Here is a 12,870-nt window from a genome sequence, read left to right on the forward strand (position 1 = left end):
CCAATATTTTCTTTTGCCCGTTTGTTGCTTTTGTGCCAATGTTTCTTTGTTTCCCTGCACGGTGTGATGGTATGATACTGGCCATTTTCCATTTTTCATTCTCAAAATGTTGATTTCCTTATCATTTGGCTTGGTGTGTTTGTCTCAGTTTTATCTCTGCCACATGGGGCCATGCATCTCAACCTATTTCACAAGAAGCAGTTATTTAAAAAGAATGGATGCTTATATTTCAATAGACTGAACACCAAAAAGGTGATATGGAAGATCATAATCTTTGATAATAAAAGTCATCCCTAGTAATATTCTAGAGGATTGATTACATTTTTATTACTGTTAACTTAGGTAGGATATTCAGTATAATCCTTTTAGATTGGGTAAGATGCTATGTAATATAATAAATCTACCATTATCCTGGAGGTAGATGATCTGCTTTGTCTAACCAATGGCAAAGCTGAAATTCCTTGAGGATTTCCTTTTTTATGCACTATACATTGGGTTCTGTTTCCCTCCGAAACTGAATTTTGGGTGATTTACTGATGAATCCCTACCCCCTCCATTGCCATAGATAATCTAGAAGACATTGACTGTAAATTAATATTCATTTTGCCAAAATGATAGTAATGTGTTCTCTATTTTATCTGGTACAGATTAAACATTTTATAGATTAAACAATTTAATTATGTTTCAGCCCACTATGAAAATTTAAGATATGTGCTTTCCCTATAACTTAGATATATTTAATCTTTTTCTGTAGAAAAATGATTCATGATAATCCCAAGTGAATACTTTTGCATAACATAGAAAAAACACCAATTGCACAAAGCAAGCAAACAAACAAAAATGGCAGGTAACATGTTCATTCATTAGTTTCCAGAAGTTTATATGAAGTAAAAGGGGAAAAATTGTGGCTGGAACTAAACTTCTTCTTAAAGATTTTATTCATAAAGATCCTTATGCTTATTTAGTACATTGTTCTGCAAATTCTGTCAATATATCTGAAAACTATCAGGCAAAAAACGTCTTTATTAAAGGTGGAGTTTAGTTGGTGTCACTAGTCTCATTGGTGATCGCAGAGTACCTGTGCAGAGTACTTATGAAGGGCATGAGAAACAGGACAGACACACTCTCAGCCTGGATAAATATTGTTATAACAAGCTAGCATCTAGGCCAATTAGATGCAGATGTCTTTGGCAAGCCTATAGAAGTAAACAGTTGTTTCAAGGGCATTTGGAGAAGTTACTCTTATTCCATTGTTATGCTCAAAAACATCTTTTTTTTTTTCACTTGAAAATGGAGAACCTGGACACAAAGTGAGTTTGGGGATTACTTTTATTAAGATTTTTTTTTTTTGAAAGTTACTTTCTGCAAATATTATAAGCATGTGTCTTAAAGAACTCCAAAACCACATAGGTACCTAACAGTTTTTCCTTAAATAGATTCCACTTTTAAAGATTCTTATTCACAATAACTAGATAGCATGTCAAAAATCATATGATATTAATGTGTGTGCTACATCATTATCACACTTATTTTGAATTCATATTCTGTAAAAGTCCATTTCCTATTAGATAGAATCCGAAATGGAATTAAAACTTCCCAAAGAACATTTCTCTCCTTTTCAATACATTTCCATTTTGCTCCATGTAAATTTTTGTAGAGTGATGAAAACCCTTTTTCTTATCATGATGTGATTATTGTGTTTTGTATATCGAGTGACTGTACTATGGACATTCAGTGTAAACTCTTTGTACTGTCTCATTTCCTCATCCATCACTGTCTGTCAATGGGCATGGTGCTGTGACCAGTGTTATCAGGTGACGACAGTACAGGAAGTGAGCCGCCATTATCACCCCCAGAAAGGCTCCCCATCAGACGCTCTAGTACCAGAGACAAAAACAGAAGAGGGGAAACATGTTTCCTACTGACGACAGGTGATTACACGTGTGCTTCTGATGGAGGGATCAGGAAAGGTAGGCATGCATTTAATCAGATCCTAACAGGTGACTTAGAAATTAAGTGCTGCAAATATATGGAGTGATATAAATGCTCTTTCATCATTTTGTAGGAAAGACTGCACGTAGTGTTCTCTTGCATTCCTCATCACCTCTTTTCTCATTATAAACATTTAAGTGCATATCATAACAGCTTACTTGATTGTCCTATCTGAAAGGCATTTCACCCTTCTTTCTTTCTTTATATTTTTGGTTTCCATTAGTCTATGGGAAGAATTGTAATGGGGTATTTAAAAATTAAGTCACTCAGCTAATTAATATAATGTACTCAACAGTTTTTAAACAGTTTTCAACTACACGTAATAAAACTCACTAATTGGGTCTATGCATATATTTGATAAGTAATTGATAAAACAACAAGGATTTTTTTTTTCCAAAGAAAAGCTTTAAACACACTGTAGTTAAGTCTCTTATCTAATATTTGGGCAGTCTTGCCATGATTCATCTCAATGTCAGAAGGTCAAAAAGATCCAACATCCTTGGCCATATAGAATAGTATATGCCACCACTTGAAAGGCTACTTATGTACTTAAAAATTGTGCTACAGAATTTCTTTTTGAGGCAATAATAATACTTTTATGTTTGTTACTATTTTCAACCCAAACTAAACTGTGCTTGGCACACAGAAGACACTCAATAATTATTTGTCGAATGAATAAATTTGGTTGGGCAGGCATTTTGGTTAGGAAATATAACAGAATATTGAAGCTCTACTCCATTATGTCCTTCCAATTTTCTAGATGATACCACCATCTATGACTATTCCCCAGGAACTGTTTTTTGTTTTTGTTTTGCGTAAACTTGACAGATCTCAGGACAATTCTCCCTCCTTAAGAAATAGTTTTGTGATGTCTGTTACCCACTCTTGTCCAAGGGCTGATATGCTCTTTGATTACCTCCTACTTTGATAATTCCAGTTGCTTTATTGCCATGGCTCTCTTTCTCTGCTTATTGACTGAATAGAGAAAGAACTATAATAATTTCTTATGTAATGGACTGAATTTTAATGAAAAGCCGGTCTAAACTTTCATACTAGTGCAACTGCATTTAAAAAATACTGCACTTTTTTGCTATTCATTGCATTTTCTTCCTATTGAATACTTTAACATTTTAAGCCTTAAATATTTATTTTGTGATGTCTTCTCTCTTTGAAATGTCTCATTACCCATATTGTACTTCTCTTTCATTACTTCTGAACACTTTGTATTGTCCTTTCTGTCTCCATGGCTTTGAGTCTCAAAGGAGAAGACAGACTCTTCTTTTATTTCTTCAGTATGTAATATTTTACATACTTCTTCATTTCAATTACTTCCATTTCTCTGCATCTATTATTTGCACCAAAATGTATTTCAATGATCTGAATAGGTCTATTTGGTTGTTTGCCATTCTACATTTAAATATTAAGTGCTAGAACAATTTCTAAAATATTTTATGAAGATAGTGTACTATCATAGTACTTAAGCAAAATATATATACATATATTAAATGATGATTATAATATGTAACTAACAATTTCTTGTATAGAACATTATATTTTAAGTGCATTACATATCTTTACTCACTATATGTATATATATGCATATATTTGTATATATGCATATACATGCATATATTTGTATATATGTATATATGTATTTATATGTAATATGTGGTTACATTCACATACATTTTTGAGCATCACTTAATAAATGGTCACATGCAATATTTATACTAGCATTGCTTGTTTAAGAACTTAGCTAAAATTTTTTCCTTCCACTCTTAGACAATACTTTGGATTTTAAACTGTCAAAGGAGATCACATAAGAAAAAATACTTTGCAAATTATAAACCACTATGTAAATATAGAATTTTTCTGTAAAATGGCAATGTTTCATGAGCAAAGCAATTAATAAGATACCTAGTTTGTATGGAAAGGTTATACATGAAATCTTATTTCACAAATGCAAAATTCTCTTTATCAATGAGCACATCTTTGAAAATTCATCTATGGGCTTTTATTCTTTGTCATTTCTCACCACAATCAACTTCCTTCTTCATTCTTGCTTAGTTTCTTTACACCTTGTGTTTTTTTTTCTCTCAGGCTTTGTAGTATTTTTGGTTAATTTCACTTAATTTTCTTAATTTTTCTTAGTGTGTTGTCTTGTTATGTTTATCAAGAACCCATTCATTTCTTCTCTTGTTCCTTTTTATGTAGATTATAGATTTCTCCTACTATTCTTATTCAGAACATTTATTTGCTATATGATCCCTTTTTTTTCTTTCAAGTTGGTCTCACTACTGATTTTTAGACTTCTGAAAATTCTCCTCTATATAGATGAAAAGAAAGGACTAGATTCCCACTGAATTCTTTTTCTATCAACAAATATGAATATAGATGGGCGTACATTAAGAAAATTTATGGATCCTCTATGAAAGTGAAGTCTCAATACTTAGAACCTATGTTTTTTATTTATGCAGTAGTTTTTAGGAAATCATCTTTCATACACAAAAACATGCCCATTGATAATGCATGGCTAAGCAGTTTCAGTATTGCCCCAAATAAACATATGCTCTTAAGAACCATACAAAATGCACACCATATATTTAGATGCCAATTCCAACTAGGTTCAATATTGTGTATCTTCATGAATCATATTTTTAACCATTCCAGTCAATAAAAGTTTGCTTAAGCAAAAACCTTATCTAATTTTCTATCACAAATGAACCTGCAGAAAAAAAATATACATACTTAAAAGAATAACATAATTTTACTAATTAAATACTTGTTATTAAATTATAAGAGAAGTCTTTTCAAATGAACACTGAAATTGTAGTTATTAAAAGTAAAAGGACTTGTAAACAGAATGGGTAATATTTATGTTGAAAACTGTAATTCAGAAAAATAATTGAACATTTAGAATGGCAACCAAAATTTACATATAACTAGTGTCATTAATAGAAAACTTTTGCCTTTTTGGAGGTCCCATCGGGAGCTTGGAAGTTGTGGGAGACCAGATGTAAATTTTTTTTTTAAAGACTTTATTTTTCCCAGATGTAAATTTTTATAAGGATGAATGATTTATAGGTGTTAACACCTCTCTAGTCCATGCATATTCACCAGTTTGCTTTTAATCAAACCAAATCAATGTTTATAGTGTAGTTTGCATTTTTAGATCACATGGCCAACCATGATAAATTATTCTTCCTATAATTCCCCAAGTTATATTTCCAGTCACTTTAGAGAACAGCAGTAACAACTAGCTTTCCAGCCACACAGAGGTCCCCATGTAAGGATAAATTATCTGCAATTCTTTTTTAATTATTTAAGACATCCCCTTATTAAGAATTCCATCACCTATTGGAATAGGATGAAATATATATCACCTCCCATGTTTTATATCTCCGAATGCTAACAAAACATATTGGCAGATAATTCTCTTGTTAGCAGAAATTATGTCCTAGAGAACTTCACCACACTTAATGGGTGGCATAACTTTCCATCAACAAAATCTCAGAGAAGACATCTAGTGTGATGAAAGTTTATGTATGTGTATGGGGAAGGATGTTCCTACTCAAAGCTGCTTCACCCCACAGTAGAGCAGTTATTGCAATCCATGTCCATACTTGTCCTGGGTGCTGATAAATCAAATAATCACTAACTCGCTTAATTTCTCCTTTTCTAGTGAAAGGAGAAGAGATGGTAGTAGCTTCTTCCCCAGAAGTCCATGAAAATACAGAATTAGAAAAAGAAGTATTTTGAGAGGAACATGGGAAAGCACAAAAGGCCCATTTTCTTTCTCATATAGTGATCATGCCCACTGAGGGCCAATTAGAGTCCAAGGAATGAGCCCTAAATCTAAGGGATAACAAAGTTCACTGAAATTGTATGTACTTGCTCGGATTTGACTGTCCAGCAGAGAATTTCATTTCCTTGTTCTACAATACTTTTTTTCAGTAGACCGGTCAGACAGAACATTTATTTCCTGACTGCTTTTTCAGCCAATAGTGTTCCTGCTCTAAAGACAGTTCACTTCGAACTTTACAGTGTGCCACCCCCCACCACCTAATCCCCTCTAATCTTTTCTAATAAATAGTACCACAATATCTGAGTCCTTCCAAGGTGACCTTGATGAGAATGTTGCTTGAGTAGCTAAGGAAAACCACTGGGTTAAAGCTTGTGAGATATATCTTTTATCCTGTATGTCCATGACTATCACACATGAATAATTAGAATGTGAGATGATAGAAAGAAAAAGTGAATCAAGATCAAATGGTTCTCAATTCCCGGCAGTGGAGAGCCAACTGAAAACATCAGATAACCAAGTTCTGATCGTAAATTCACTGAAATTATGACTTAACTTATATTTCATTTCATTTCTTTTTTTTTCCCTTTCCTTTTTTTCCTTTTTTAATCCAAGGAGCTAGAAATGAGCACGCATTCCATATCGCCTAGATAATGGCATCCAATGTCATTATTTAAGAATCATCCTTTTAACACTATAAAGCTGGAAGATTAAATATGCTCAGAAAAAAGCCATCCACTTAAACTTAATCCTGCTTATTAGCTTAGTAAATAATAAAAAATGATAAGAAAAAAAACCATTTTCTTTCAGAAACATATTCTGAAATGTATGAATATTAGCCACATTTGTATCTTACTTAAGTTGCTTTGCCTAATTCTTAAAAGATTTCTAGTATTTTATATGTCAAAATTACATCAATGCAAAATATAATCTGGGAAAGAATAAATTTTGAAGGATTACAACTATAATTTGTGATAGCTGGTTTAATCTTTTGGGAATGACAGCACTAGTGAGCTTTATTTACTTACTTTTTTTAAGTTACAAATGGTCTCAGTATTGAATTCTTTGTGAAAAAAAAAATTCTTCCTTGAACTCAAAATAGCACTTTTGATTATCCTGCATGGTATTGTTTGTCTGTGTCTATTTTCTGGTTGAATTCAACTGATGTCTGTGCATTTTTTCATAAAAGGATATGAAAAATCCCGAAGCTTAAACAACATAGCGGGCATGGCAGGCAATGCTCTGAGGCTCTCTCCAGTAACATCACCCTACAACTCTCCTTGTCCTCTGAGGCGCTCTCGATCTCCCATCCCATCTATTTTGTAAACCAAACTGCATCAGTCGGCTAAATTGTATGAATTCAAGTATTGTCTACCCCATAATGGAGATAATTAAGTGTAGAGTTACTCCAGGCTCCATTAAATACAGTTAAAATCCTGCATGATACCACTATTTGAAGTCAGAAATGTCACTTGGGTAGCTAACAAATCTTATCCTGGCTTTAAAGATTACCTAAAGTAGTGCTACTTCTCTGTATTCATTGCCCCGGTCTCCTTTCGCAATAAAATGACAGGTAGTGTCAGCTATTGGCCAGTACACGAATACATAAACATATCTTCAGGGAGATGTATTTAAAACAGTGTGCTTCCAAATGCCAATCACTTCATTGGAACTTCATTTCTCGTGACTCTAAACCATTTTGAAGATGTTTGGGATTCTATTTTGATTGCACACAACATGACTCTGGTCAGCTCATTTGCATGGACCATCTTGTCTCTATCACCTGAGAGCAATGTCACAGAGTTCGGGCACCGTGGATGGCTCGGGATATGTGTACTTGCGTCGAACCATCCGGCTGATACAGAAACACTGGTCAGCTATTCTGCATGTTGAATTGTGGGGCAGGGAGGGCGAGTTTCTCCTTGGCATTTTTTTTCCTTATTCTTTGAAAGAAATATTTGTTTTGATTAGTTTAATTTCTTGATTGATTTACTTTTCTTCAAAAATGCTGTATTGGAGTTCTGAATGTCTCTGGTTGTTTGCACACAGATAACTGCAAAGAGGTTGTCATTACTGGTTACACGCAAGCTGAGGCCAGATCTCTTACTTAATGGCTTGGGGAAGGCACAAAACATGAGAGAAAGGTAACTGCCAGCCAGGCTTGCATTGTTTAGCCAGGAATTGCTGCTTGGAACTAGAGTCATATCTATCTATCTATCTATCTATCTATCTATCTATATATTTTTTTAATCCCAGGATTTGTCATCATTTTCCGAGGCAAAGTGCCAAATATCACCCAAAGCTCTCATGTCCGTTTTTTTTTATACCCCCTCCTTTATTTTTATTTATTGATTTTTGTGCAAACATCAAAAATTATTGTGGTTCACAGGAGGCTTTTTTGACCAGCCTTAAATTTCTGACTCACAGGATTGATCAGATTTTCAGACAGTATTTAACCAGGTGCTTTGTCCTGTATGTTGTTCTGTCTGTCTGTCTTAGCTCCCTGTCTTAAATGTATATGCCATCTGTCTTCATAAAGCACAGAGATGCCTTGATAAGATGTTCCTGATTTTAGTACTGGGTCCTCTCCCTTGCCCCCTGCCTTCTCTGCCCTTTGGAACAGCCTCTCTGCTTTGTGTATAAATGAATGATGCCCTGCAGACTACCTAAGTCCATCGGTACTGTGAACCTTTTTTGATAAGCAGGATTTAAGCAGCAGCATCACCATTACCATTGGTTGCTTGCTGCTCTGTCAGTTTCTACTACCTAGCAACCAGCATTCATCACTACACTCCAGCAAAACCCCGAGGGAGTTTTATTCAGTCCAAGTGGAAGAAATTCTGTTTACAACATCCCTGGGAAGCCACTAGTGATAGTGTGTCTGGTGTATTGGGCGTGTGAGGGAAGAAAAATGCCATAATATAAATTGAGGGATAAACAATATTTCTAAGGCATTCGGGATCCTTGAGACTGTTGATTAATCCTTAAATCTCATGTTTATTTTTTTTTGTTAGGAAGACAAATGTCATTTTTATTATTGGCCACATAACATCTATTACTCTATATCCCTAAGTCCTAAAGCATGAACTGCATGTCAGAGATCTTGTACAGCAACGAATTTACCCAGACGTACACATCTGATATTTAGAGATTCAATGATCTTTTTTAATAACACCACACTTAGAAAGTTATAATGACCTATAGCATTGTGGTAAAGGAATTAATATGCTGTCTGGTGCTGCTGTTATTGACTGCAGTGTTGTACAGAATTTGTCATGGATTTTTGACCGCTGAAAAAGGGACAATGGAATTTAGCCATACCAAGGACTGTACTGGAAACAGACTTCTGCTGCTGAATGTGCCCTGATGTGACCAGGTAGCACTTGGAAGAGGTCCCTGCGTCTCCGCAAGGCATCTAAAGCTTAGAAAAGAACTGTGGCTGGAACTCATTTGGTGCTCCCCACATGAGTCGTCTGCTGTGGACTGGCCAGGAGCCGTGAAACAATTGTAAATACCAACATGTGTGCATGGGTCAACAGCTTCAGCCATCTCACACCCAAGGAAGCCAAGTCCATGACCAACATGGAGCTTCTGAGTAAGGCCCATACCTCCGTGAATTGCCCCTCTTGCGCCTGCAGTAGATCGTGCTGTGAATCATACGAGGCAGTGATATCGGTGTAGTATAGATGTGTGGTAATTTCCCTTACTTCTTCTTTGTTGTTTGAATCCATGAACATTGACTCTCTCTTTTTTTTTTTTTTTTTATAAACCACTTACGTGGTTGTCTTTGTTGTGAAATTTTCAGTGCCTATTTATCAAAACTAACCTATTTTTTTGTCACCTGTATGTTTAGATCTGGAAAATCATTATGACTTTAAAAAAAACTCACCAACGTTATTCATGGTTTAAGTCCTTTGTCATTGTTACCTCAATTATAAATATTACAGAAAATAAAATTCTGGCGATGAGAGTATTTTTTTATTAAATGATCGAGGAGTAATGTCAGTATATAGTAGAGTATTAATCAAATTATATCCTAAAATGTATATTTTGCATAAAAGAGATATTCTTCAATCAATTACTTTTTTGTGAGTTTTGTGGCAAACAAAGCTTGAACTTGTCTTTAAAATTGTTGTAGTTGAAACTGTGTTAAGAATTCTTCATCTTGCTTAATCAATATTTCCAGAATTGATTAGTTCCCCTGGGATTCTGAATATAACATATAACCTAATTATGAACCCCTGTATTGTGGAACTTTTGTGAACATTTCAAGGTGCATGCACAACCTTGGCGATAACAGATGAATATGTAACTAACTGAAATGAAGAATAAAAGGCAAATAAGCTGGGGATAAACTTGAATCCTATCTGATTAAATTATTCATATTCTTTCCTTGGCTCTTCTCTTTGTTTCGGAATTTTCAAAAGGCTGTACTATTTTTATGTTTCACGGTACCAAACCAGCCGGTTACACACAATACAAAGAATTTGGGATGACAGGATTTATACACATACATAAGTCTCACTTTCATTCAAGTCTTGGGCATGTAGCCTTTTCTAAGTGCTTTGCCTGCCTAAATTTCTCTTATAATTCTGAGATGGAAAATTATTAATTATTTTGCTCTCCAATATTTGTATGTCTCTTTATGACTGATACTGAATTTTCACTTATACTTTCTGACTTAATCATCACAGCAGTTCTGGAAGTAAATATGTTTTCTTTTCCTTTTATTGATGGTGAACTAAGGATCAGAGAGGCAGAATGGTTTACTTTTATTTTTGCTACAGATATTCTTCTCTGCCATAATTTCTTATGGTTTTAATATTATCCAAGCCTCTTGTTGTAAATGCCTTATATTCTAAGGACGGCTTCAGTCTCACTTTTGGGTAATGGACCTCTGTTTTGGCAGCACACCACATATAACTAACATTCCATTATATTGTGGGGTTATGCATAAATTTATCCTGTAAAATCTATAAAACTATCAGGATTAGGGGAAGGATAAAATGAAAAAGAGAAATGAGGTCGGCAAATCCAACACTTTCCTATTATGCACCAATAGAATCTTTCCTACATCTAAAAATGCTCAGTGTTGATTATTAAGAGTCTCTTAGGAAACTGAGTTCATAAAAGGGAATACATCTAGGTATAATTACTGATAAAATGTTTTTAACGATGGTGTCAGAATATAAGATTTACTATAAAGAGGAAAAATGTACAAGAAGGGGGAAAGAATGCATTTTAATAGATGATAATTGCCATCAAATTCTGATTTAAAAAATCAAGATTAAAAAGTCATGAATGAAAAGTGAAGATACTCATTTTATCTTTGAAATAAATCACAAAACAGACTAATGGAATAGCAATAGTGAACTTATCCTGGAAAGAGACAATGAATATGTTAAAAGGCTATATTACAAAGCAGTGGCTCTGGAGGGTTTATAGCGTGCTTGAAGACATTTAGAGCTAAATGAATCTATTAAAATATTGAAATCCCTAGCAGTTTATGATGATTAAAATATGCAGCTTAAAATTTTTCCTTACTGACAAAAAATTGTCTCCCTTCCAGTTTCCCCTTCCAAAGTTCAATTAATTGTTTAAATTCTTGAACACTATTAAACTATAGATATATGTTAATTTTCTCTAACATGGATTCAGTATCATTAATATTGATCCTAAATTTAATAATTTCCTGTTCTCCCTTAATCTAACTCTGTTTCAAAAATATATTTTTCATTGTTGTCTAAAAATTAAATAGTAGTATTACTTGATTTTTTTCTTTAATTATCATACAGTCATTCAAAGTGATGGACCACTGAATATGTATTTTGTTTTATAACCTTGTTTCAAACTTTATCCCCAGGCTTCTTCAGCTTAATTAGCTGCAAAGAATGACTTGTGTATAAACAAAAACTGAAAAGAGCTGCAGTGTCCAAGGGGCTTGGGTGTAAAAATATTAGAGATCTAGATTTTATCAGATCCATGAACAAAATTTTAAAAAGCAGTCATCATATAAAATAGCAGCTCCCAGTAACTTCTTCAAGTTTTATCTTCTTCAGAAGTTGACTCAATTCAGCTTGCCTCATTCTTGGAAGCTTCATCAAAAATCTCCACAAGATGTGGAACTTTATCATCCTCCTCCTCTCCGGTAGCAAGTGGGGCTTTTCCATCCACAGTTTGTGTGGGCAGAGCTTCAGCCAGTCTTCTCAAACTAGTCAGACTGTCTGCACCAACTTGGTTTAAGACCCTGCCTTTCTGGGGCACCTGGGTGGCTCAGTGGGTTAAGGCCTCTGCCTTCGGCTCAGTACATGATCCCAGGGTCCTGGAATCGAACCCCGCATCGGGCTCTCTGCTCAGCGGGGAGCCTGCTTCCCTTCCTCTCTCTCTGCCTGCCTCTCTGCCTACTTGTGATCTCTGTCTGTCAAATAAATAAAAATCTAAAAAAAAAAAAAATTTAAAAAGACCCTGCCTTTCTGTCAGCAGCTCTGTCTCAGCATGACCTGTAATGGTGAACGTGTTGGCTGCCAGTGATGCCTGAACTTTGGGGTTTTTAAAGTGAATCATTGTTCCTTGGTTTGTGAACATATTCATTTCTTCAATACTAGAGATATTGTTTACCCCTAACTTTTTAAAGGAGCACTGAAGTTTTTTATCATCTGCTGTAGCCGTTCTATGAACTGCCTTCTTCTTTCTGCACGCTGTTCCTTTCCCACCAATGCGCACTTGTGCTGGCAGTTTGGCAAGCTTCTCCTGGTTTATGATAGTTTCTTTCATCTTGTTGGGGGCAGAAATGGGACCGTGTGGGGGACTAGGGTTGGTACTCAGGGGAGATCTCAGGTGGACCAGCTGAGATTAGGTGCACGCACGGGGACACAAGTGGCTGAATATGCAATATTTTTTTAAAAAAAGATTTATTTATTTGAGAGAAAGAAAGAGACAGCACCTGTGCATGGAGTGAGGGGGAGGGGAAGCAGGAGACAGAGAGAGAAAATCTCTGGCAGACTTCCCACTGAGCACAGAGCCCAATGTAGGGTTCATCATGGGACTCCATCCCACCACCACCAGACCATGACACA

General features: G+C 35.0%; 2 protein-coding genes across 18 annotated transcripts in view; one reads left to right on the forward strand and one right to left on the reverse strand.

Annotated features, from left to right (window-relative positions):
* The window catches only part of KCNC2 (potassium voltage-gated channel subfamily C member 2), a 186,850-nt gene extending 176,665 nt beyond the window's left edge, over window positions 1-10,185 (forward strand). For 3 of the 17 annotated variants that reach the window (XM_032854763.1, XM_032854762.1, XM_032854764.1), the window contains exons 4-5: window positions 1,806-1,970; window positions 6,984-7,935. In XM_032854763.1, coding sequence (XP_032710654.1) covers window positions 1,806-1,970; window positions 6,984-7,120 — 302 coding nt within the window. In that variant the 3' untranslated portion in view covers window positions 7,121-7,935. Of the gene's footprint in view, window positions 1-148; window positions 253-1,805; window positions 1,971-6,983; window positions 7,939-8,808 lie in introns of those variants that run through there. The other 14 variants (XR_004382328.1, XM_032854766.1, XM_032854769.1 and 11 more) reach the window with 14 other exon arrangements.
* Window positions 10,186-11,866: 1,681 nt separating this feature from the next.
* On the reverse strand, window positions 11,867-12,568 carry LOC116866405 (transcription factor BTF3-like). Its single transcript, XM_032855395.1, has 2 exons — window positions 12,259-12,568; window positions 11,867-12,045 (listed from the first exon to the last, which is right to left on the reverse strand). The coding sequence occupies exons 1-2, from the start codon at window positions 12,566-12,568 to the stop codon at window positions 11,867-11,869; spliced, it is 489 nt and encodes a 162-aa protein (XP_032711286.1).
* Between the last annotated feature and the right edge of the window lie 302 nt (window positions 12,569-12,870).

This window comes from Lontra canadensis, unplaced genomic scaffold, assembly GCF_010015895.1.
Source record: "Lontra canadensis isolate GAN:19392208 unplaced genomic scaffold, GSC_riverotter_1.0 scaffold9, whole genome shotgun sequence".
In the NCBI taxonomy this organism is placed as follows: Eukaryota; Metazoa; Chordata; class Mammalia; order Carnivora; family Mustelidae; genus Lontra; species Lontra canadensis.

Excerpts from the sequence above, each read along its gene's own strand:
- LOC116866405 (XM_032855395.1), bottom strand. The coding sequence starts at position 12,568 with ATGAAAGAAACTATCATAAACCAGGAGAAGCTTGCCAAACTGCCAGCA. Across the intron at positions 12,046-12,258 it reads GCTGCTGACAGAAAGGCAGG|GCAGGGTCTTAAACCAAGTT; the intron begins GTCTTTTTAAAT and ends TGCCCCAGAAAG.